The sequence below is a fragment of the Lissotriton vulgaris genome, chromosome 2_2 (assembly GCF_964263255.1).
Source record: "Lissotriton vulgaris chromosome 2_2, aLisVul1.2, whole genome shotgun sequence".
NCBI classification, from domain to species: domain Eukaryota; kingdom Metazoa; phylum Chordata; class Amphibia; order Caudata; family Salamandridae; genus Lissotriton; species Lissotriton vulgaris.
In genome coordinates, this window is record NC_141688.1 from 56,700,935 (window position 1) to 56,725,311 (window position 24,377).

At 44.7% G+C, this 24,377-nt stretch overlaps 1 protein-coding gene across 1 annotated transcript in view; it reads right to left on the reverse strand.

The window, feature by feature from the left end:
- SEMA7A (semaphorin 7A (JohnMiltonHagen blood group)) overlaps positions 1-24,377 on the reverse strand; it is a 199,206-nt gene that overhangs the window by 57,839 nt on the left and 116,990 nt on the right. Inside the window, exons 4-8 of the mRNA XM_086959280.1 lie at positions 21,084-21,191; positions 6,362-6,446; positions 4,258-4,371; positions 2,415-2,554; positions 1,188-1,366 (exon numbers count right to left, since the gene is read on the reverse strand). Of these exons, the coding sequence (XP_086815406.1) occupies positions 1,188-1,366; positions 2,415-2,554; positions 4,258-4,371; positions 6,362-6,446; positions 21,084-21,191 (626 nt within the window). The remainder of the gene's footprint in view (positions 1-1,187; positions 1,367-2,414; positions 2,555-4,257; positions 4,372-6,361; positions 6,447-21,083; positions 21,192-24,377) is intronic.

Below are 24,377 nucleotides of genomic sequence, written 5' to 3' on the forward strand. Positions count from 1 at the left end.
ATCTGTACGTATTGTTTTTTTTGGGATAATAGGCATTTTTTCATTACTGCTATTGTGAAGATGAATCCATATTCCAGGAAACCAGGCCACCATTTAAAATAAAAGCATTTTTAAACCTCCCCTCCTTTGCCCAGGGGCATGCATACCTGACCTTGCACCTGGAAGCCCTGCTTATCTGTTTATTTGCGATATAGTCAATTTAGTGGTAGTTGGCTGCTGCTGCACCTAGAAATGTTCAGTTCTCAGATACTTATGATGTGCTGAGGCCATTGTGGTTTCTTTATTTGCCTTGTTTTGTTTTTGTTGGGGATGGCTCTTACAAGATAGGCTGACCCACTGAATGTCTGGTATTATCTTGGGTTCAAGGCTAGGACACATAGAAATTGAGGATTCTTTGTAGTTGTTCTTAACAAGTTTGTGGTTTGCTTAGCAGCCTCTCGGTCTGGGAATTTACCATACCTCTTGGACAGAGTGACAGGGCTGCAGCATGTTCTCCCGTGTTTAGGATGATGGAATGCTACAGGGCGTATTGTTTATACGTCGCCGTCTTCATTCTTTTTTGCCTAGAACCAATTGGTGGCTTTATTTGTCAGTTCAAGGCATCTCCCGATGTGAGGGTTAGCAGTAGTCCATGTAAAGCTGGGTGTCTGGGCAGTCCCACATGCCATCTACTAGCCTCACATCTTAGGGTGAGGAGGGGGGTAACAGCAGCTTTTTTCATTCCTCAGAAGTCCTTCACTATCACATCCATGTGTCAAGTGTTTACATTGTCCACCATTAACACCTTAACCGCGGCCATTATTTTGCAGCAATGTGGCGGTTCCGTGGAGTGGGCGGGGCCTTGTCGACCGTTGGACGTTCGCAGCACCAGCGAGGTAGTGCTCACGACGGCCGACGGCAGCAGGGAAGGGGTTAATTACAACTGAGTCCGGTAGAGCCCTTCCTCACCAGTGTATTTGGAATGCAGGACTTTGCAGAGCACATTCATATGTAGCTTAGTGAACTATATATCAGATCTGGATTCACCCTCATACTTTAAAAACTATAAGCAGGATAAACGCACAAATTCTGTTGCTGTGTTGAAGACATAACTTTTCAATTAGTTACATGACTCCCAGCAGCCCAAGTTAACTAATCAAAAACATTTCATACTTTTTGTGAGACTCATTTTCTCCACAGTTCCTCACCAGGGATTTGAGAAGATGCCATACACTCTAGTTTCATTCGTCTTCTCACAGTGTATGAAGAAGACATCATGAAGACGGCTATAGAATCTTCCACTCTCTGGATAACTGCACTGTAACCTGGCCTTCAAGAAAGTGGACCACAGGGAAGAAGCCTGCCCGCCCGTGCCTCCTCCATCCTCCTGCGAAAAATTACAAACAATCCATAAGACAGGAAAGAGCCACCAGTCACAAGAGATGCACTACATGTAAATAAGTAAGTACAAAAAAATCTAAAGTGCGAGTATACAAGTGTCTTGCACTGGTGGACCTAAAATAACTTAAGGATAGATACCTAAAACTTACTTAGAATAAGAAACAAAGAGCCACGTCTTTAATATTTCCTGGAGTGGGGATAGCTAGATTGAGAGCTTAGGTACAAAGGCAGAGAGTTCCATAATTTGCTGCCAAGAAATGAGAAATGTCTGCCCCCCCACATCAGGACTTCTTAATTTTGAGGATTCCAATAGTTGGCATGCTATTGGGAAAACATGTTTGAAATACAAAATGGAAGGACATTTCGCAAAGGTTGTGCCCCATTTGTCCAGAAAGTGGTGTTCATCGGGGATGAGGAAATCCTAAGAAGTCAGAACGAGAAAGTGGAAAATTCTGATAGCAGATTGGTGCTGTCGATTAAAAGTATTAAAACTAGTCAAAGCTACCCTAAGGGTAGTGACCCTGTTTGTGACATTGACATTAGGAAAATAAAGGTAGGAGTTTCTGTGGATTCTTGTTCTCCTGTTACCATCATCCATGATTATTTGTTCTAGTCGGAATGGAGAACAGTCCAGTTATTGCCTCCAGACATAAGAACAGTGGCATTTGGAGGGCACAGTATTGACTTGATGGGTTACTTTCAATAGGTCACAATCCCAGACCTACCTCGTGATTTTTAATGAAGTGGGTCTTTTTGCGACCCACTGGGAATCGCAAAATATGTTAAACACTCATTCGAACATGGGTGTTTGCGATGACCAAATAGCAAATCGCAAAAAGTCGATATTTGGTCATTGCAAATTATTCCCTACATACATCTGGCCATATATCTTTTAAGAAAAGAGTGTAACATTTCCCCTTTATACCTGAATACTCGTGATTTGGCAACTCTGGTGGGTCCCTCAGACTGTACTGAGCAAACGCCAGCCATCCACAAGACCTGCTGTAGTACCCACCATTGCCCTCATACTGTACCTTGCACAGCTGAGCCACTCTGGAGACTGTGATGTCAGTATCCACATTTTTCTCCATGTTATCCTCCCGGAAAAACAAATATATTTTATCCTTGTAACTTTTCTCCTGCGTTACAAGTTTAATGTTCACATACTGTGGGTCTAGAAGAGAGAGAGAGAGAAAGAAAGAAAGGAAGAAATGTACAATAAGTCGGTGCAATACATATGTGGTACGTAAGGGGACTCGTCAAGATGTTTTGGTAGCGGCTATAGATTACCTATTTACAAAAAGTGAGTCCCTTAGGCATCGTTTCTTCCGGAATATCAGAATTTATGTATGCCTCTTCAGAGGAGCAGTTTTGTCCAAATAGTTGTAGGAACAATCTCATTAGTTAGGGTCCGGGGGGAGGGGGGAGGGGGTAGTTCCATTGGGGAAGCCCAACTTTTTAAAGAAGATTAGAGCTTCAGGCCCTGTTTATCCTGGGACATCTTGTCAAACCATGCCCGGAGTTTAACTGCAATGTATATTAGTAGCTTGGATACAAAGCACCTCTACTCTCATCTCCACCATGGTCAAGTAACAAAACATCCCCCAATCTCTCACAATGCTCCTCTAAAGCACTGCCTTCACAGTGCTGAGATATCTGCAGAGCTCTAGCAGTGCTCGCACCATGTTCTATCAGGCTATTAGTGGGACAGTCACACTGCTCTCAGGGTGTATCTAAATACTGACCTGCGCCAGGCACTGAAATGCCAGTACAGAGACATTCTCATGTCATGGACCTCCTGGTGCACCCCTTAACGCATGTGCAGCTTCCACTGACAAGTCAATACTGAGACACCCACAAGGCTGTTCTGATCCATCTTCATACTGACCTGCACTGGGCACTGATGACCAACACTGTTGCAATTCACCTCCACAATGGCCTCCGCCATGCACTGATATCCTTTTCGGGACCGATTGAAAGGACTCTCACAAAGCACCCTAACACTGGCCAGGGCCATACACTAAAACCCAATGACCGAGATCTTTAATGGGCTGTCACAATGCCCACACACTCCACCACAATTACACCACTGAAACCTACACAAGGCTCTGGCAGTGTCCCTCCTCTAGTTTTGGCTCCCACCACGCGCTGCTGATTGAAATATTCACTATGTTCTGACCTGTGGCATGCACAGGTACCCGCTTCTAGGAAATCACATTTTGCACATCACACCGGCACCATTGAGTCCTTTGCACAGATGGACCTGCAGCAGGCACTTGTCTCTCAGAAGAGGATACGATAGGCTGGGGAAACAGCATCTTAAGGGTAAAGCAACTCCAACAGATCTATGTGTGTGTAACCGGCAGGTCGCGCTTTCCAATGCCAGACACAGGTAAGGTGGCTATGTATGCACTGCAATGAGGATAGCTCAAAGGAACAGTTTGCCTACTGCAGAGAAAATATGAGAGATAGAGAGAAACTGTGTGTGTGAGTGTTTGGCTACCCACACTCTGAGAGTGTACCCAGCTCCAACTAATCACAAAAAACACAGATGAAACTTCTTTCGAGGTGAAAGACATCACTGTAGACCTCAGTAGCTTGTTGCTGAACAATCAATAGTGTACTCTCTTTCTCTGTGTGGCTTGCCTGGCTCCGCCCAGCAGCAGCTCCATCTGCAAGGAACTGAGCTTCCATTTCTAATGGTAGCCGTCTAGGTTGTCTGCTAGACTGGTCAGAAGCCACAAATCCAGCAGGACTAGGTTGGGTAAACTACACCCCAATGTATTAAAACTGGAAGAGATGGCCCTTCACTCCATCATCTCTTCCTGAGATGAAGACAATGCACCTCTTTTACCCAAGAATCCCCGCCCCACTCACTTTCCATCAAGTTATCCTTGGTGTACAGAAAGGGCTCTTTCCCATGTATCCTACGGAAGCGAGGCATCTTCCCGTTATTCCTAGTCCTGCCTACTGTAGAGTAGGCATCGTTGCCTAGGGAAGAAAGAAAGGATGAAACATTACAAGTTAAACCCTTTTTGCTTCACTTCCATTTAAAAAATACAACATTAGCAAAGCAATGTGATCAGGGCTACTTGATGATGATGATGATTACGCACTTGTATAGCGCACGACTACCCTTAGGCATCTCGGCGCTTGTACGAATACCACAGAGGAACCCTTCTGGCCTTTCCCTGTGAAGAGCCCACTCCTGGGCACCCCCAAGGTGAAGTCAGGCATCCTCAGCGTTGTTGGGGCCGTTGTGGAGATTAAGCAAGCTGTTGCCCAGAGGTGCAGAGTGGGACTCATGATTAGAATAGGCACCGAGGCGAGAATTATCAGGTCCGAGGAAATTGAGCCCGAGACCCGCCGAGGCGGGAATTGAACCCAGGTCCCGGCCAGACTACTGCATCAGGGTCTGCCGCTCTAACCATTGAGCCACACTTCTCATTCCTCAAAAAATACCTACCTGTCCTTCAATGTAGCTGAACATTATCACATCGTAGTAAGTGAGCTAGACCAGCGGTTCTTAACATTTCGACTACTGGGGCCCCCCTACTGAATCACTACTGGAAGCCGAGAACCCGAGCCAAGAAATGTCTACAATTTGTACCGCAAAACAGTCTGAAGAATTACAGACATACGTAAATGATGAAATAATTTAATTCACAAACAAAAAAATATACAAAACCGAAATTTTAATTTCATTGGGAAGGTAGGCGCTTTTCAAAAAATGTGGCTTTACTTCTAAAAGATGAAGTGATATGCCAGACTCGAGCCTGTCACCTACTTTGTCTATTTTGCTCTGAATGTCCGCTCCTTTTTTTTGTCTTTTACTACCAGGCTTCATTTGGGGCCACCAAGTGGCTATCCTGCATTCTGTTTTCTGTACTTGGACTGCTCCCACAAATTATGCACATGATTCCAACTTATTAATTTTTAACATCCAAATTCATACTCCTTCACATTCATTGAATGTTTGTAATTTTACATTTTGTATTTTTGGGTAAATATACTTTATTCATTTTGTAATATTATTTAATATTGTAATCAGTCACTTACTCCCTGGCATGCCTTGCAGACTCTCAGAGGTCCACAAACCACAGGTTAAGAACCACACCACCAGATAAGTCATGCTTGATCTAGGGCATCACACTGTTCACTGACTGTAAGTGATATTAACAACTCTCTCTCAGGATTACCTGCTGCTAAAGAGCTAGAGAGACACACTATGAGTTTCTATTTAGATCTCTCAGGCACACAAATGTATAGATGCAATCACTAAAAGTTGTGTGTTTCTGTTGTGTTTACCTTTAAGTTGTATATTGTTTACCTTTAAGTTGTAGATTGGGTATTATACAACACGCGCTGTCACCAATATAAGGATGCGTGGTTATTGTTGTGATTAGAATTGTGAAGGTGGGTTGAGGCTGATACAGCCTGATTCTTGATGGGGAAAGACGTGGTGGCCTTTGTTTGCAGATTATTTTAATAAAGAACATTCTCACCTCATTGCTGCCTTGCAGATTCTTCACAACTGTTTCCATGGTGACCCCTCAAAACTTGCTGTCAACAAAATCAATCGATGTGCCCTAACATGGGCTCACAGTGATCCTCACAGCCATTGGCTCAAGTATAAACAGTGTGGCCAGTCTATATCTCGCTCATGGAGGCTGCCATAGTCCTGTAAGGTAATCAGGTATAGCCCTCTATGTAAGATGCCCATTGTGGGCATGATCCTTCACTGATACAGTGACACAACTTAATATGTATTGTTTAAAGAGAATCGCTAACGGTTGAAAAGTGTCTTTTCACAATTATGCACATTGGCAGTCTCACACTGCGAGTGATCTCAGTTGTTCCATTATCATAGTCTATGAGTCACATCACTATCAACTTCCATCATCCCCAATTGATATTAGGACAAGTATGAGCATCAACACCACGCGCTAGGCCTACAGACACTGAAGGCAGGTGATCTTACCTGAAAAAAGGATCAGATGGTTCATATCTGGAACAAAAGGTGCAAACCCACGTCCGATCATCGTGTTGCCCTTTTCTTGACGTATCTGTGAAGGGAAAGATGGAGTACTTTGTAAGTTGGTGATGAGGCAGCCTCTGTTCAGCCCCATAGCAGAACATGCGTTGTAAGCATGAAAGGGAATGACTGTCAATGCAACATGTTGTTGACTTTCCGCATACCTGGTATCTCAGTCAACGGCACTCATCACATTGACCTTAACATGATCATCATAGGTTACTTCCTCAAACTACCTTCACCCATTAAGCCATCACTGACTAGTGACTTTCGAACTAATTAGGCCAAATTAAAGGCAGAGGGAAAAGCTTCAAAGAAAATAGTGCAAAGAAGAGCCTGGACTAAACTAAAAAGTTGGAAGGGAGAAATGGATGTATGACGTTACAACGCAGGCTATTACAACGCCTGCCTTTACAACGCGGTTTTTACATGGCATACCTTTACAACGCATAGCGCTTAGAGATGCTGGATAGTGAAAAGTTTAATTTTCTATTCCAACTCCAGTCCCCGTGGACACTAGGGAAGGTGTTGGATAGAAAATTAAACTTATTCCCTATCCTAGAGCGCCCCCCAGCGCAATGCGTTGTAATGGTTTGCGTTGTAATGACCGCGTTGTAACGGTAGTGCGTTGTAAAAGTTTCGTTTTGAAGGGTGTTTACCGGGAGAAATATATAATTTAACACTTCAAAATGTTATTGTGAGAGCGATACAGTCTATGCAAAATATGCACAGTTATAAAAGTCAATTGTAGACAAATTATATAAACCAATACTGGTGAAATCATTGATGCTAAAATTAAAACCTTCACTGCCACTGTTTACAGGAACCTTGAAGGAAAGAAAATCGAGCGCAGGAAGCTGGAAAGGCAGTGGTGTAGGACCTATTCAGATAAAGATAAGTCACAGTTAAAAACTGAACTAAAAAATTACAAAAAGGAAGTTAGGAGAGCTAAATAAAGCTACCCTACCAGGTACACAACTGAAGCTGTTAACAGATCAAATAAAGTGTTCGATCTAGTGAAAGAACTGGCGAACCCTGACTGTGTACAGCAAACGGTAGAACCATCACAAGATTCGTGCAGTCATTTTTCAGTTTTTTTAATGACAAAATTGACCTGATTATACATGACATAAAAAAGAACAGCAATCTTCATAATGGAAATTCCCCTCAGAGCGATGGTGAACCAATTAGTTTCACTTCAATATCTAGTTGAAGTGTACAACAAGAGGGGATCCGTTGTAAACTGGACAAAATGGAAACTCTAAAAGAAGAAAAGTTCAGAACCTTAGCTATGTCAATATAATCAGGGTCCCCATTAGATAAAATTCCCCTGAGGCTTTGGAAAGTTAGAGCGACTGAACTCTACCCAGACCTATTAAAGGTTTGTAACCAGTCCCTGTCTACAGGCAAAGTACAATTTACTTAGAAGAAAGCTTTAGTCACCTCATTATTGAAAAAGCTACTGGTGGACGTTAATGACCTGAATAACTACCCCCAAACTCTCACCGTACCTGGTAAAGATTGTTGAGAAATATGCCAGTAAATTACTAGCTGGCTATTTAGAACACCATGCATTGTTAGAATGTAAATGTAAATGTATTGCAATTTATATAGCGCACGTATCGCCCGAAGGCATCAAGGCGCTTGCCTTGGGAACCCGTCCTGGTATTCCCCTGTGAGATAACCCCAGCAGAGTATCCACAAGGTGAAAGCCAGGCATCCCGCCGCGAGGGGTCGTAGTGGAGATTAAGCAAGCTATTGCCCAGAGTCGCAGAGTGTGAACCCGTGAGTTGAGTAGGCACCGGAACGAGAATTATCAAGTCCGTGGAATTTTTGAGCCCTAGACCCGCCGAGGCGGGGAATTGAACCCTGGTCCAGGACTGATCTCAGCTTCCGGGTCTGCCGCCTCTAACCCCTGAGCCACATTTCTCCAAGCAAACGGGCTTTAGACCAGTCCATGGTACAGAAACAGTGTTAATCCTGGCAACGAATGAGCTGAGGATGATGGTTGACAGAGGTCAGGTTGCAGTTCTGATATTATTAGATCTATCAGCTGCATTCGATTCTGTCAACCATCAGATACGGCTTGGCATACTCAAAGAGATAGAGGTGGATGGCACTTTCCTGAACTGTGTGGAATCATACCTGTCGGGTAGATATCAAGCAATCTTCCTTCCTCCATTCAGGTCAGAGATTAAGGAAATTGCACATGGGGTGCAGTAGGGTTCGGCCTTGGGCCCTATCTTTTTTAATGTCTATGTCCACTGCTAACCCTAATCGGTTCATTTGGGTTGTCATTTATAAATTAGGCAGATGGCACTCAATTAATACTTCCCCTAGACAACAACTGCAAGACCCAGACAGGAAAATGACACTCCTGCCTAACTGAGATGGCAAACTGGCTCAGGATAAACACATTAAAATGTAACGGAAATAAAATGGAGTTTCTGTGTTGCTTCCCTGCCAAAGTGCTGTATCCTCTCCCGATAATTTCTGGCCCTGGACTAGTGATGAAGATCTTATTTTAGCCCAGTCAGTCCGAAATCTAAGGGTTCATATTGATGAGAAGCTTTCTATTGAAACCCACACTAATAAAACAGCAGCTACGTGCCATGGACTGATGAGAAATATAAGAAAAAGTGTTCCTTTATTACCAAGACCAGTAAGAAAACTAGTAGTGCAATGTACAGTGCTAAGTTGAATCCATTATTGTACTGAACGTCTGTTGGGAGCACCAGATATTTTACTGAAAAGGTTACACAGGATACAAGTGATGGCTGCCACACCAGCACTGAATACATCCAGGGCTTCATTGGCTACCAGTCAAAGAAAGAAGTATTTTCAAAACTATGTGTATAGTCTATAAAGCTATAAATGGAAGAGGACCGAGTCTACTAAAAAGGACATTCTTCCAATATAGACATGTAAGGCCCATACCATCTTCATCAGCGGACCTTGTTTGTGTGCCAAGCTTTAGGAAACCAAGGATGGGCAGGAGATCTTTCCAAGTGAAGGCAGCTTAGTTCTGTAACAGTCTGGCAAACCCCCTTGGAGCTAACGGAAATCTGATAAGTTTTATGAAGAACCTAAAAACGTGGCTCTTCCTTAAGTAGAGGATGTAAGCCACTGCCCCTTTTGCTGCAGTGTTAAGAAATGCTTTGTATGCGTTCTTGGTGGTTTGACAGCACCCTGATACCTGTCAGGTGAACAATGCGCTTTACAAATTGCTAATAATAATTATAATGATTAAAAACTCTAGTCTGTCAGTGACAGTCCCAGCCAATTGCAGAGCCATGCAAATGAACATTCCTCAGTCCTCCTGAGTGATGGCCATCTTTGCAAAGTGTGAATCTTGTGAAGATTGAAATTAAAAACTGAGTAACTTTGATAGGCCTAAGGCGAAGGGGTAGAGAGCTACTGAAGGTCTGCGTGGCAGCGAGTGACCCATTGCTACTTGAACCTTACATACGCAAGTTACATCACTAAGAGGCAGAACTGCAAGCTCCAGCGTAACATCAGTGGTGTGCATTTGCTTAGGAGCAACTGTTTACCTTCTGTTGCTCAGGACTACCAGTCCTACGCAGTAGTAGGAAAATTGCCCGTGCTGAGGAGCAAATATTGCCCCATTGTTGGATGATTATAGCCATACTTTATATAGTTTCCTTCTGCTGGGTATCCTGTCCATCTTTAGTCTAAGGAAAATTGTCTCCCACTCCCACTAAATGAAAGCAAATACTTAATGAGCTTGATTTCAAGGATTCTTACTTACACCATAAATGCTATCCTCTACTAGATTTTCCACATGAACACTGCACTATTCTTCAATTCTGAAAGTTTTTCCAAGAGGCAGTGTCCCTCAGAGGTGAATTCGTTGACTTCAGTACCCAGAAGGAAGCATGATTTTAATACTGAGTTCCATTTCTGGTAAAACTGATGGATTTTGATTTAATCTGTGAGGGATGAAAGAGGTGCCCAGAGCTGTATCTACTTCCACAAGATGCAATGCCGACTTTGAAACTGAGAACTGACCACGTCTAAAATTGTATTTCTCCCTTGTGTCTCAAAAGCTAATTTTGCCTAAAGGGTTTCATTGCGCAGATTATCTTCCTGTCGTCCTCGCCCCAACTCACCATCCTCAGCATGCGCTGCCCAGGCTCAACCTACAAATGGATTACTACAAACCCATTTTGGCTTTGTTACTGCTACCCTCTCTTCAGTAGCGGCTCCTGGAGGGAGTACTGTTGGGCGGTGAGGCGGGGCAGGGAGATGGGCAGGGCAGAATTACATTGCGCGAGCTGCCACTCATTTGCGTTGCAGCGCGTGCAATGTAATTTGTTTTATTTATTCATTTATGTACTTAACTCCGGTCTGCAGTATGCCAGAGTTTACTACCCCCCACCCTGCCCGACCCACCCTGCCCCGCCTCACCGCCCAGCAGCACTCCCACCTGGAGCCGCAACTGCCTCTCCTGTTGCAAATCCTAAATAATTTGGTTTGGGACGCGTAAGAGAATATAAGGAGGGCTAGGCAACGTTCTATTATACCTTAACCCATAACACAATTATGTACACCTACGTTTTACAAAGAAGTCTGAGGGGCAGATCTCATTTCTGATCATCCACCACTTCAAGAAGTGACATTATTGGATTCCTGCCACCTTGACAAACCTGCCTTGCTGTTTGGATTGCCCGTGGATTCCTTGCATCTCCACCAACGCCTCGCGGAACCCGCTGCGCAGGTCCCGCTTCGCAGAGGGGCGCTCTCCTTCGTGGGCTGTTAGCTGCTGCTGGGGTAAGACAGGGGCTGAGGGCTGCGAGCGAGAGGGCTGGGACTACATTTCCCAGGAGTCCCAGTAACCCCGCCCGTTCCACCTGGGCTGCTCTCCCTCCCCGCCCCGCCCCCAACGACCGGGTGATCAAATACCGGCTTGCCCTGCACTTCGTGGGACACCTTGACAAACCTGCCTTGCTGTTTGGATTGCCCGTGGATTCCTTGCATCTCCACCAACGCCTCGCGGAACCCGCTGCGCGGATCCCGCTTCGCAGAGGGGCGCTCTCCTTCGTGGGCTGTTAGCTGCTGCTGGGGTAAGACAGGGGCTGAGGGCTGCGAGCAAGAGGGCTGGGACTACATTTCCCAGGAGTCCCAGTAACCCCGCCCGTTCCACCTGGGCTGCTCTCCCTCCCCGCCCCGCCCCCAACGACCGGGTGATCAAATACCGGCTTGCCCTGCACTTCGTGGGACACCTTGACAAACCTGCCTTGCTGTTTGGATTGCCCGTGGATTCCTTGCATCTCCACCAACGCCTCGCAGAACCCGCTGCGCGGGTCCCGCTTCGCAGAGGGGCGCTCTCCTTCGTGGGCTGTTAGTTGCTGCTGGGGTAAGACAGGGGCTGAGGGCTGCGAGCAAGAGGGCTGGGACTACATTTCCCAGGAGTCCCAGTAACCCCGCCCGTTCCACCTGGGCTGCTCTCCCTCCCCGCCCCGCCCCCAACGACCGGGTGATCACCGTAAGAGCCATAAATTAACGTGTGAATACCGCTGCGCGGGAGAAGCCCGGGACAAGGGCGGGACCGTCTGTGGCCGTCAGGGGCCGAAGGAGGCCGGGCTGGGCCATCCCCCTGACAAGTGTTCCACAGTTCCTTCTACAGTAAGTGATATCTGATATACTGTATCCTATTGGTGTGAAGTAGGGCAATGTCTGCCTCAACAAGTACTGCCAGTGCCCGTTCTACTACTCCACCGGTTCAGATTGGTCCACTGGCAATTGGCCCTTTGGATAAATTCTTTTTTAACCGTTCATCTTCAATTGACAAAGAGTTATCCTTGGCCGAGAGGCGCGCAGAGCGCAGACTATCAATTGAACTACTTAAAAATTCTACGGACAAGCACCTAACTCTAACGTATCCCGCCCTGGTAACACCATTATCTTCTGTAAATCTTCCAGTTGCCAACGAACAATCTGAAGGACAGGCAAAAGTAACAAATAAGGAAATTGTTACAGAATCGAACAATTCCAGTGGGAGTCATATTCACCCTACATTGCTCCCTGACTCTGGTGCCCAGGCTATCCTGGCTCAACCCAAGCATGGGTCCAAAAGGAAAATAACTGCTCCACTGAGAAAATGTAAAATTGTGGCCAAACCCCCTCAAAAGCATAGGAAGCTACACAAAACTGTGAATACTAGAGAGGCTGTTATTTAAGAAAACCATAGCATAGAAAGTGTTTCGAACGCAAACATTGCTCCTTTGGATAGACCAGACTCTGAAGAGAATATTTGTCCTGAGACTGCCTTACCAACTAACGATAAGTTGTTATCACTTGCAAATCTGCTCCCTGAGCTAGAAAAATTACTTAGACTAATACTTACCCCGATAGAGGATAAAATCGCCAAGCTTTCTGATAGGTTAAACCACTTTGAGCAGGCAACGTTAGATAACTTTTATTCCACAAAATCTTTGATTAAAGTTAATGCTAGGGTGGATGTAAGTACAAAGCACCAGGGCAATATTAACCTTGTTACCCAAGACAAGGGAAGAAGGCCTCAAACCAACCCCCCATTACTTTCCAAGTCAAGTAACACCACTGTCAACACAACTCCCAAATCTACTGATTTGGTACACTCAGGCCCTGTTCAACATCAGCCTAACACTACAAACCCAGCTCAGTCTATGGTACTCCAGTCACAAATTCCATCTCCTGTTGCTGGTCTAGGGGTTACCGTATGTCCTCCAGCAGGTAAAGCTCCAGTACCTACAAAAGTAACCAATAAGCAGATAGTTCCAAACAATCCTGTGGTCGGGAAAGGGGCTAATGCATGTCCTCCAGCGGGTAAAGCTTTAGTACCAACCCAACCAACTAATAACCAGTTGGTGTCGAACAAACCTGCACCCTGCCCTGTTCCTACAGTTTCCAAATCGATCCCACCTCCCTTGACAAAGCCACCACACAGAAAACCCCCAGTGAATCTTAGTCCGGATTCCTTTCCCTATGTAGCAGTCCTTATAAATGTTCCACCACTACCTATAGGGCAGAGAGAAACCTTCCAGATGCTCAAAAATAAGATCATGCACTGGTTAAGGGAGAATCGACCTCTCCCAGGAGACATCGATGGGTTAATCATAGGGGTAAGGAGAATAGACTGGATAGGGTATACACCGAAAAGCCTGGGTGGGGACTGTATTGTGGTCAACTTCCAAGACCCAAGGGTGGCGGGATGGATAACTAGGCAGGGATGGGGTACAAACAAGGGAGGTATTGGAATTGTAGATCTTACCTTTTTTTACCCCCGCCCAACCAGTGTACTGACTAGCCTGCTTAATGAACCCCTACTGTACCATGGCCAATCACTTCCACACCAGCTCCATTATTTGGTCAAAACTATACCACATGCACAAACTATAATCCTCATGCTGGATGGCAGGACCCGGGATGGGGATGTTGACAAATCACCAGAGAGCTGAGTAGTAGTAATGGAGGGAACAACAATGAGTCCAAGGGGGCCTGTGAAGATCATGTTGGTACTGCTGTTACAATCTTAACTGTTGGTTACACAGAGAAGGGGAGTTTTGTTGCAGAGGGAGGTACTGGGATGGAAAATATAAATGCTAGTGCTGTGAAATTACCCTTATCAACAGCTAACATGGTAGTTGACACCATTGATGATCCTGCGAAGGTCACCAACAACATCGAAAGCCCAATGATTTCCCAAGTGTGCTCCAACATTAACAATCCTGATGGGACTGAGTCTAGCTTTGGTACGCTTCTATCCTGGAATGTTGCAGGGTTGGGTAGTAAGTTAGACTCCCAATCTTGGGTGGAATATATCTGTGGGTTTGATGTTTGTTGTTTCCAAGAAACCTGGGCTTGTGACCCCCTCTTTTGTTTTGGTTATTTAAACTTTTCCATACCAGCATCCAAAGGTGGAAGGGGTCGGCCTATGGGAGGCCTTACTGTATGGATAAAACAGGACTTGGACATTACTATCAAAATGTTGGACCTGGGAACTAGCGATTTACAAATGCTAAGAATCTCCACAGATAAGGGTTCGTCAATGGATTTGTACAACGTTTATGTAGGAGGCAGTAATACAACCTTTTCTTCCACCCTAGAGCTGCTGTCTGCCTCCTTAGAGACCAAGTCCCAAGATAGTAGGGTAATAATAGCCAGGGATCTTAACAGGACTTTTGAACCTTTAGACTGCACAAATGATCCCTTAGGGAAGGATGAGGACAACCTTTGGGGAGTACCATCTTTATGTTTAAACCCCGTCCCACGGTGGACAAAAGAAATCCTATTACTAAATGCTATTTGTATGGAACATGGTCTAAGAGCACTGAACGGGAGAACCCCAGGGGACAAGGAGGGTAGTTGTACCTTTGACAACGGTAACAGCAGGAGCAGAATTGATTATATAATATGTAGTCTCCAGCTGTGGCAGGGGGTTATTGATATGGCCATTAGGCCTAGAGTAGAAAGTGATCATAACCCCCTTTGTGTGACCCATAGGTGGTGGAATGTCGGAGTGGGAAACTTGCACCTAAGGAATGATCAGATTCCAGTCATGAGCAACGACGAACGTAGGCTAAAATGGCCAAGGGTATTGGCTAATGAGGAAACCATGACCTATATCAACCATGAGGTGGATAGCGCAATTTCCGCAATGGAGGCGGCAGATCCAATAGTTCCTGGGGCTAGGGATATCACTGATATCCACAACAAGTTATTTTCCCTCCTCAAACCATGTTTTTTGACTAAGAGTAAGAAAGGGAGGAAAACCCAGGATGTTGGAAGGTGGTTCAATCGCCAATGTAGATCCGCACAACTGGAATTGGGACAAGCTATTAGGAACAGGGACAGTGCTGCAATAAAAGAGACAAGGAAATTGTACAAATTGGCCATTTTTCAAGCCAAAAGGAAATGGGACGAAGACCACTGGGCCGAGCTAAAAGAGGCTTCTAGTAATAAGGACTCCAGGACCTTTTGGAAAATTATTAAGTGGGGTAGAGGAGGTGGCCCAGCAAAGCCTGATAATAATGTAGCTGAAGATGCCTGGGTTGACTACTTCAGACCACAATATGCCGAAGTCATGCACCCCGGGGTAGGTGAGGGCATAACGCCAGTCTATGCTATTGACAATTTGTTCTCCTCCAAAGAAGTAGAAATCGCGATTAGTTCCGTGAAATGTGGGAGAGCACCAGGGTTAGATGGGATACCCCCGGATAGCTTCAAGTATGATATGACGAGATGGGTGAGGTATATCTTTTTAGTAGCAAACGCCCTAGCCAAGGGGGGAGTGGTCCCCGACCTTTGGAAAGGTGCAATTATTATTCCCATTCACAAGAAGGGAGATCGCTCACTGCCTGCCAACTATAGGCCCATAAGCCTAATAGCAACCATGCAAAAAGTAGTGGGGAGAATGGTTGCAAACCAGCTTATGGACTGGGTTGACGACAACAACGCCCTTTCCCCATACCAAGCTGGATTTAGGCGAGCAACCAGCACCATTGACCAGGTTTTCCGCTTTACCATACTGCGGTGGAAGACGGTTTTACTAGGAAGAGGCTGCCTGTATGTCGCGTTTGTCGACCTGCGGGTGGCATTTGATCTAGTCCCCAGGTTTAAGCTATGGTTGGTCTTGCAAAAGCTGGGAATTCCTGTTGATTTGCTCACACTAATTATGCGGCTACATGAATCCAATTTCGCAAGAGTTCAGTGGGGTCGGAATGGCGAGTCAACTCCGGACTTCCCCGTGGAAAGGGGTGTCCGACAAGGCTGTTCCATGGCTCCCTTACTCTTCTCATTATTTATTAATGGGATTGTCAAGCGAATGTTGGAAGCAAGCGTAGACGCTCCTTCGTTAGCGGACGTCAGGGTCCCGATCCTGATGTTCGCTGACGATACCCTGATCTTGTCAAAAACCCCCGCAGGGCTGCAACGTGCATTAAATATTTTTGATATTTTTTGCACAGAGCACGGCCTAGAAGTAAACGTGGGGAAAACGAAACTAATGGCCTTTACCCCACGCCGTAGAATCTATCCCAAGGTAACTCTAAATAATAGCAAGTTAGATACTGTTAAGGAGTTCACATATTTAGGGGTACAGATAGCAGAGGGCGCTGGCTGGTCGCATCATTTGGAAAAAGTGGCCATAAAACATCAACAGCTTTCAGGTGCTTTGAGGGGAGAACACCGCAAATCCAAGACAAAACCGATTAAACCCGCACTTATAGTGTATGATGCAAAGGTCTTAGGTGCCACCTTATATGGCGCGGAGTTATGGGCTTGGGACAATCTTGCGGCCCTACAGAGATCTAAGAACAAGTTCCTCAGAGGGATTACAGGACTTCCACAGAGCACCCCCCTAATACCACTGTTCCTGGAGTTGGGTAGACGCCCAATTAGCGATAGAGCGCGATTGCGCCCTGTTCTCTACTGGAGACGTCTTTGGACAACTCCAGAGATCAGACAATATGCAGATGGTTTTCTTTGGATAATTAAGGAAGACATCTTCCACAAGATAAAATGGCTTAAAAATCTAAGGGCCTTGTTAATTAACCTGGGGTTTTCCAATCTTTGGAATAACCCAGTGGAAGAGGTCTTCCCAAGCAAAGAAGCCCTCAAATCACAATATTGGGATTGGGTGGGTGGTAATCTGCTGAAAGACGTTAGGTCTGACTCTATGGCTGGTCGCTTCCTGGAGACAAAAATTTGTCCTATCCTAGAAAATTATTGGGATACTATTACGGTACCAATGGATAGGAAGCTAGTCTTCCAGCTAAGATCCGGATCTATTCCCCTAAAAAAACTAACGGCAGGTTGGCAGAGGTCGACCAATAGGTTATGCCCAGTATGTGAAACTGCTGTGGAGAGTGTAGGCCACTTTCTATTTGTATGTAAAGCCTACTCATCACCCAGGAGAGTATGGCTTACACCTGTATGCAAAAACCTGGGGACACGTGACAGTGCAGTGGCTTTAAGAATTTTGTGTACAACAACTCAGGAATCGATAGTTATTGGGGTAGCTAAATACTTGGGATGGGCCTGGGCAATCAGGCGACGATTTCTGGGGGGGATCAGTTAATCAGGTTTTCCTTTTATTTTAACTGTTTAAAAATGTAAAACTATTTTGTCACATGTAAATTTTTTATGCTAATATTGTATGAGCTGCACAGAATGCCTATATGAATTTATACCTGTAAATGTTATGTTTTTATTCTGTAATGTTCAATTTTATGCTGTGCTTTTATGAGAAATAATCTCGAATAAAGCTTGTACAAACTAAGGATTCCTGCCAAAGCTCTCTTTAAAAGATGAAGCCAGGGAAGGGGGATGTCAATTCCCAGCATCCACCTCTACTGCAAGTGCAATCACCGCATCTTCTAGCACCCATTTCTTCAGAAAGTGACATCATTGCATTTCTAACCTGAAACTTCTTGTTTCTCCCTTCTTAAGTCATTATCCCAGGGCTCACTATCCATCCAGGTGCCTTCATTTAAGGATCGACACAAACAAGAGCTTTACCTATTTGGGTCTTTTTAGAGCGAACATAGACAATGACATTGCATGTTTGTGCCTCTTAGGTCCAAGAAGGGCCATGGGATAGAACCCCTGCTCCCCTGCCAATATAGTAAGCACATATAAGATACAAGATAAATTCTTATCATGTTCCTGGTCCAGCACCCTACACTACACATTCCTGCAACCATGTTCAGATCTAGATCACGCGCACACGCACACACACTCACAAAACAAAGAATGTAATATATATTTCCATCTAACCAACATACACCCTCTAACACATTCAAACTTATGTGCGTTTACCCAGGTTTTACAGTACTTCAAGCTCCAGACATTACTGACTTCATCACCTATCAGAAGCTTGACAAACACTTCATCATAAAAACATGGCTTATTCACGCATCCTAGATGTTTTTATTCTAAAAGGCTACTGTATCCAGCATGTGGACTTCACACATGAGAAATATGGAGGCTTTGCCAACCTTGATAAATCCTCTGAGCCTTGCACCACAGACAAGCAAGCAGTCTTCTCCATGGAGTTCTCACATGATACTTTCCACCCTTTGCGTCTCAGACAGACACCTTCAACCTCATTGATAGGCCTCCTGGACAGAACAAGGACTACATTGAAAAATTGAAAAATTCTCGAAGTTCTCACAACTTCATTCATCCAAAATGTTCACACAGCCCTCCTGGACAATTTTAATCTCTCAGACGAAGCACGGAAAAAACCTCAATAACACATTCAATGTGGCACATGCTCGTCTTCTCGACATCATCAAAATTCCAATGCAAACCTCATATACTACTGAACGGACAACCTTGCCATCCCCATCTCATTGTTCAGTATCCAACCAACACATCAAAACTGAATTCTTTTTATTTGCCAAGAACAACAAGCAACAACTAGTTAAAACCTGGCTGAATGAAATTAACCTCAACAGATTCAAACCCCAACTTTCTGCCATAAGTAAGTCGCTTGGATTCCCACCTGCACCCTCAAGGAACGCATTGCCAAGAAACATAGTTGGTATCAGCTTTTTCTATACAAGAAAGTGAAGCCATTTATCCCAGAAAGTAACTTAAGAACTGCTGTTCAAGCCATCCTCCTCTCGCATCTGGGGCCTCCCTGACTACATTGGCCTCCCTTAAGGGCAACCTACATGCCGCGGCATATGTGGTCTAAGCCCTGAATAAATAGGACCAAATCATCCCCATTCTCATGGAAATTCAGAGCCTCCCCATGCCGGCCTGCACCAGCTTCAACATCGGTTGCATCATTTGCGAAGATATCATCACCATCTCTGGTAGCTCTTTCTACAGCTGCATCTACGACACCGGCAAGGTAGAGCCAAAGAAGTACAAAAAATGGAAAAGTCGGGCAACATACCTTCTACATCTGCTTTCAAAAGAACACATGATCCACAGTAATTTGTTTTTAAATTCTTAGAATGCAATCGTGGTGGATTCCTGGTCTGTGATCCTGAGTAAAGTCAATCGTTCATGCACCAACTTTGTTGATGTATCTGATTGCACTACTATTGGCCCAGTTAAATTACTACTGCTTTGTACTGTTGATTATTAAGAAAATATTGCCATTGTTGTGTTGATCTACAATTGTATGCATAAATAAGACTTTCATCCATTATGATATAATAATGGTGCCCTTTATATGTTGTTTCCATCTGCTATTATATTTTTTCTATATTAGAAATATCATCCAAGACTTGCCCATCCCCAGTGCAATTTGAGCAGTTATAGACTTCTTCATGGGGAATCACTTATTTGACTCATCTGAATTTTTTCACTAAAAATTATGTATTATGACTCCTGTTGCTTTGTATTTTGGAGAAAGACTGCTACTTCACGGGGTTTGAATCTGTGCATGCGCAAAGTCTGTAACAATTTGTCCTTGAAAATTCAGAGACTTCTGTGTGACCGCCAATGTTTAACGTGTAGAAGACTGAGATTGCACAGAGCTCCACTACCTTTTGACTAGATCCAGGCAATACGAATACCACATATATAAATACCTCGCCCAGCATATCATGAAACTCTTCTGTGCTACTCGGAAGCGTTTTAAGGCATGGGCAAAGTGGGCAATTGCCCAGGGCCACCAGCTTCCAATGAGCCCCCTTGAGTCTCTCTCTCTTTGCCAAGTGGCAGGAATTTATGGCCTGGAAAGACATATTTAACTATTTATGTGTGGACCCCATTTCTACGTTTATTTGGCATCACACTGGCTTCAATTAGCAGACAATGAGCATTATATTTACAAACAAGGGGCTCCAAAATATGTGTTGCTTGTGGCGGCAAAAATACTTAATACGACGTTGGTGCTACCATCTCCAGCAAAGTATACCTGGGCAACCTTTAATTGTAGAAAACTTCAGAACCCTTCTTTCAATGAGAAAACTAAAAACAGAACACATCATCATCAAGGGACACAAACACCCACCTCTCCAAATTAACAAAGCATATAATCTAAGAGCGGTAACCGACTCAGCTCCAAAAACAATGTCAAAGAGTCCAAGAGTATTATTCAAAAAGACAACCAAACACACGAGTCATTCTGGTCCAAAGACACCTAAACATGAATACCTATGCAGCAGCCAGGTGTAAACTCAACTACTCAATCGTATCATCGTATCATCCCACTGCAAAACCTAAAGCTGTGTTCCCAGGGTCATCATTGAAACCAAGAGGTGTACTCACTGGATTTTATGCACCCCATCCAAGAATGAGTCACCATTAAACACCTTCATATTACAAAAATATCCATATTCAGTGATGCTGCCCAATATATGTAGGTCTGAAAGAACCGCATCAGAATCGAGTTAAAATACTACAGGCCAGTTCTTCTTTGGATCTCTCTATGTGACAAATGATTCATGGAAGTGGGTCATAATCCTTACTCCGCCCAGCCACTGCCACTGGCATTCGTACTTCCACAAGAACTAGGTAAAAAATCCAACATGCTACCCTTCAGAAAACAACTTCAGGGCTCTCTGAGGCACAATAAACTATGACATCTCAACAAAATCTAGAATTTCTCCTTCATTGAGCCACAGGGTGGCATCAGTAAAGATAGACCTGTGACAATAAAGATAGACTACTCAGAAGCAAGTTGAGTATGCTCTGATATGCTTACCGCGTTCCAGGTCCAGCACGTTGGATCGTAGGCGTTTGTTCCGCATACTAGCAGATCTCCCTTGAACTTCTGCAGCACAGTCAGGTAGTTCTTACAGTGATTCGAAGCCTGGACAGAATAGAGGAAGGAGTGAGAATATGGAAGGAGTGAGGCAACATGATATTTCAAGTCAGTACTTTGGCATGTGGCAGAAGGATGCAGCAGTAGTGGAGTGATCATCCAGCCTACAGTTCAGCCTTCTGTCAGCAGGGGGTGATTTAGTAATGGGGCGAGAGCATTAGGCGGGTGAGCAGACATCTATGTGTAAAGTGCAGTGTTTTAAGTAGAAAAAGTGCCAGCTCCCACCACTCTTCAAAAATCCAGATTCTCACAGAAGATGGCTTCTAGGGAACACTGCTTTGACGCACTTGGCGGACTGTACACAGGCTTAGACTATTCTTCTTTTGAATTAAACATTATTTCTAATGTGTATGTGTGTATTCTACAGAGAGTTTTAGACTGATAGATCTGTGAATATTCACCTCAATAAGTTCTCATATGTCATAGTTTAGCTGACTGTTGTGAGGGCTCACGGTTCCTCTGTTCCTAATAACTATAACATGCGGCATAGACTATTGCGCTCTTTATTACCATACAATTGTTTAGATGACATATGTCCCCTGGTCATCATTCTTCCAGAGATACTGCCAACTCTGATCCCTACCAGCCAGTTCGACTGTTGTTGGTGAATTTACGGCTACTGTCCCCGCCTGCTGGAAGCAAGCAAAATTGCTCCCATTGTTAAAAAAAATGGACTAGATCCGGCCACTCCGTCCAACTTTCGGCCAATATCTCTGCTCCCTGCTCTTGCAAAAATCTGTGAAAAGATTGTTTTCAATCAGCTGGATAATTTTGTTGAATCGACAGAGGCCCTACATCCAGCTCAGTCTGGTTTCCGGGCCGCCTATAGTACCGAGACGGCCTTAGTCGAAATATCGGAGGCTATTCGGGAGTGTCTTGACGAAGGTGGCAGAGCGGCTCTGATCTTACTAGACCTCTCTGCTGCCTTCGATACGGTGCCTCACTCCCTTTTACTCGCCAGATTAGCCGACATTGGTGTTACTGGCCCCGCACTTGACTGGCTGACTTCATTTTTAAATAACCGCACACAACAAATTTGGCTGCCTCCATTTGCCTCTACCCCGAAATTACTCTCTACTGGTGTTCCACAGGGGTCCACTTTAAGCCCTTTACTTTTTAACATTTACCTTACCCCTCTGATTTACCTTGCTGAACAGTTGGGGGCAAAAATTATGGCGTACGCCGATGACACAAGCTACACAAGTGGGCGCCAAGATGCTCTTTGGAGCGATAGTTGCGCGGTACAAATAAATCCTTACATTACATTACATTACACACAACTTTTGTTTACCTGGTCTAAAGATAATTTAGATACGTCCGCGGCCCAACTCTGTTTGTCCTCTGTTTTCCAATGGTTAGCACATGCCCAGCTAAAATGTAATGAAAGTAAATCTGAGATCCTGCTGTATGGCTCTTTTCCTGAGGACTTTAGTGAGCGTCTTTAGCCCGCTGACCTACCCCCTCCAAAAGCCACATCCGGACCGGTGAAAAACTTAGGGGTTTGGTTCGGTAAGAACCTTAAGTTTGAGGACCACTTAAAGAAACTCACTGGGGTCTGTTTTTCTACCCTAAAAACTTTACGTAGGTTCTTCCCTTTCCTACCGAAAGAAGCTAAAGAGACTGTCATTCGTGCCTTAGTACTCTCTAGGCTGGATTACGCGAATGGACTGTTCTGTGGTTTGCCGGCCTACCTGATTCACCGTCTTCAGGTCATTCAGAACGCCGCGGCCAGACTCCTGTTTAATGCCCCTAGGCGTTCCAGTGCTCGTCCTTTGCTATGTGCTCTCCACTGGCTTCCAGTTGCCCACAGGATTTTGTTTAAAATTCTAGTGCTTGCTTACCGAGCTATCCATCAAACTGGCCCGGTTTACCTGAGGAAAAGGTTTTGTTTGTATGTCCCTAATCGCCCCCTGCGATCGGCCAACTTGTGCCAAATGTCCGTTCCCAAATTCAAATATTGCAGACTTGGCGGCCAATCAATCTCAGTGAGAGCAGCAAAATCCTGGAATGCTCTTCCCCTTCACTTAAAAACTGCATCGACTCTTAGTGCCTTTAAGAAAGGACTAAAAACTCACCTTTTCAATATCATAGTCTAATTTTTTTTCTATCTTTGCTTCCAGATATTTGTCCTCTCCCAAACTGCTCAGCCTTCAACGCGCCAGGATACTATTTTTTTAGTAATAGAGCGCGCTATAAAAGCCTTTAATAATAATAATAATAATAATATTAATAATTTATGTGTATGGCGAAGCCACATCTGGACCGAAATCAGGCAAGACAGAGGTTATTGTTGCTGTGGCCAAACCATCCCTTTGGCCTCACACTATGTATTCCACCACTTCTTTTCAATACCACTTGGTATCCCCAGTCATGAAAAATCTTAACTATGAGTGCTGATCAATAAATATTTCTCAGCAGAAGAGCAAGACGTAACTACAACTTAGACTGACTGCTACTACTTGGATGCCTCGGATGGACTTTTCGTTATCTGAAGGCCCTTCATTGGGTCAGCGCAGCAATTTATTACATGAATGGTCAATATATTGATCTGCTTTGAAGTCTTCTGTAAAACCTGAAGGGATTACAGAACTCAGAAGTCTGCATCTTGATGGACTTGTGATGGCGTGACCACGTGTCTCCTGCTCTTCCGACATGACCATGTGTCTCCTGCTCTTCCGACATGACCATGTGTCTCCTGCTCTTCCGGCATGACCACGTGTCTCCTGCTCTTCCGACATGACCATGCGTCTCCTGCTCTTCCGGCATGACCATGTGTCTCCTGCTCTTCCGACATGATCACGTGTCTCCTGCTCTTCCGACATGACCATGTGTCTCCTGCTCTTCCGACATGACCATGTGTCTCCTGCTCTTCTGACATGACCATGTGTCTCCTGCTCTTCCGGCATGACCATGTGTCTCCTGCTCTTCTGACATGACCATGTGTCTCCTGCTCTTCCAGCATGAGCATGTGTCTCCCACACTTTTGGCCTGACCGTGTATCTCCTGCTCTTCGAAGCCTACACTGGCCTTCAGTTCATCAGTAGAATGGTTTAAAGATCCGCTGCATAACTCCACAGATTTTCTACGGATAAGGGGCCCATTTCCTGAAGAAAAGCCATAACCTTGATCCTCAATGTCACTGACATGCTAACAAAGTGCGATGTGGGATTCGTT